The 1434-nt window shown below is 66.9% G+C and overlaps 1 protein-coding gene across 1 annotated transcript in view; it reads right to left on the bottom strand.

Moving 5' to 3' along the window:
* The window catches only part of PODNL1 (podocan like 1), a 3813-nt gene extending 2775 nt beyond the window's left edge, over nucleotides 1–1038 (bottom strand). Inside the window, 4 exon segments of the mRNA XM_077765794.1 lie at nucleotides 59–175; nucleotides 214–372; nucleotides 476–540; nucleotides 819–1038. Of these exon segments, the coding sequence (XP_077621920.1) occupies nucleotides 59–175; nucleotides 214–372; nucleotides 476–540; nucleotides 819–1038 (561 nt within the window).
* Between the last annotated feature and the right edge of the window lie 396 nt (nucleotides 1039–1434).

Raw genomic sequence — 1434 nt, 5'->3', positions numbered from 1 at the left:
AGGCGGGGGGGGGAGGGTGGGCGGTGGGCAGGGGGATGGCAAGGTGGAGGACGGGCACCTGCAGGTGGAGCCGCTCCAGTGAGGGCGGCAGACTGGGCGGCAGGTAGCTGAGCCGGTTGCTGNCGCCCCCCGCCCTGAGGGTGGGACTCTGCCCCTGCAGACCCCCAAGCGCAGGCTCATGACCCCCTCAGGCCTCCAGGGGCGGGGAGTGACCCCAGGCCTGCCCGAAGTCTGAGAGGTCTGCGCTGGGACCAGGGGCTACCTGAGCGCCGGCTTCTCCCCAAAGGTAAGCGGGAAGATCTCCGTCACTTGGTTGGCAGCCAGATCCGCAACTCGGAGGGAGCGGGGCAGAAACTGGGGGGCCACCGAGAGCTGTGGGGGCACGGCCATGCTGGTCCTGGTGCCCTGCCCTGCGCCCCCCGTGCCGTCCCCTCCGCGCTCGCCTGGATGACCCTGGCCGGGTTGGGGTGCTCACCTTGTTGTGGGCCACGTAAATGTGCTGCAGCTGCGTGAGGGACTCAAAGGCCTCATCGGGCAGGCCTGGGAGCGGGATGGACGGTGAGGGGACCCTAGGACCCCCCCCCGTCCCCCGGGCCCGGGGAGTCTGCGCTCCCAGCTGCCCCAGGGCTCTTGGCTGGGGACTGGCCGGGGGGCTCCTGCGGGCACCCTCCCACACGCCTCCCCGCCCGGCCTCCAAAGCCACAGCCTGAGTTTCCATCCTGCTCAGCAAAGGGCGATTCTGGGAACTACCGCAGAGCTACCCACAGAGCCAGCAGGGGAGGGAAGGGGCCGCCTCCCGGGGTCCCCTCACCCCTCACCCTCGGAAGAGATGAGATTGTTGTGGAGGTTGAGCGTCCGAAGGCTGCTGAGGCGCGACAGCTCGTTGTAGGGCAGTTCCTGGAGCTGGTTGTTCTGGGAGACGGGGTCACCCCCGTGAGCCCTCCACAAGTGGCCGGAGCCCTGATTCCCACTCTCCGTCGCCGTGAGCAAGTTAGCCTTGACGCCCCTCCCGCCCACGCTCAACCCCCAAAGCCTCATTGCCCTGCAACCAAAACAGCCCCATCCCCCCAAGCAACCCTATGACCACCAAGATATGGACCCCTGACCCCCATCACCCTGACCCCAAGCAACCCTGGAACCAAAAAGACGTTGACCTCTGACACACCCCCACCCCCACACCTGGCCTACACGCTCCGTCAGTCTGGCTCCCCAAAAACCCGTAGCTGCCATGACATTGCCCTTTAACACCTCCAAAGGCTCAGCCGCTCCTAAAAGTTCCACTCTCTGTCGCCCCACCTGCCCTCGCCTCCGGTGCATGGACCCCAGCACTCTCACCGAGGCTGGCTTCCGTCGTTGCCAAGACCTGCATGGCCAACGCCTCACCCCTGCACGCGGACCCCACCCCCGCATCCATCATTCTCAAACCCAGCACTT

The sequence above is a fragment of the Crocuta crocuta genome, unplaced genomic scaffold, assembly GCF_008692635.1.
Source record: "Crocuta crocuta isolate KB4526 unplaced genomic scaffold, BGI_CrCroc_1.0 scaffold693, whole genome shotgun sequence".
In the NCBI taxonomy this organism is placed as follows: Eukaryota; Metazoa; Chordata; class Mammalia; order Carnivora; family Hyaenidae; genus Crocuta; species Crocuta crocuta.
The sequence above is the reverse complement of the archived record's forward strand: the minus strand, read 5'-3'. Positions and strand labels throughout refer to the sequence as shown.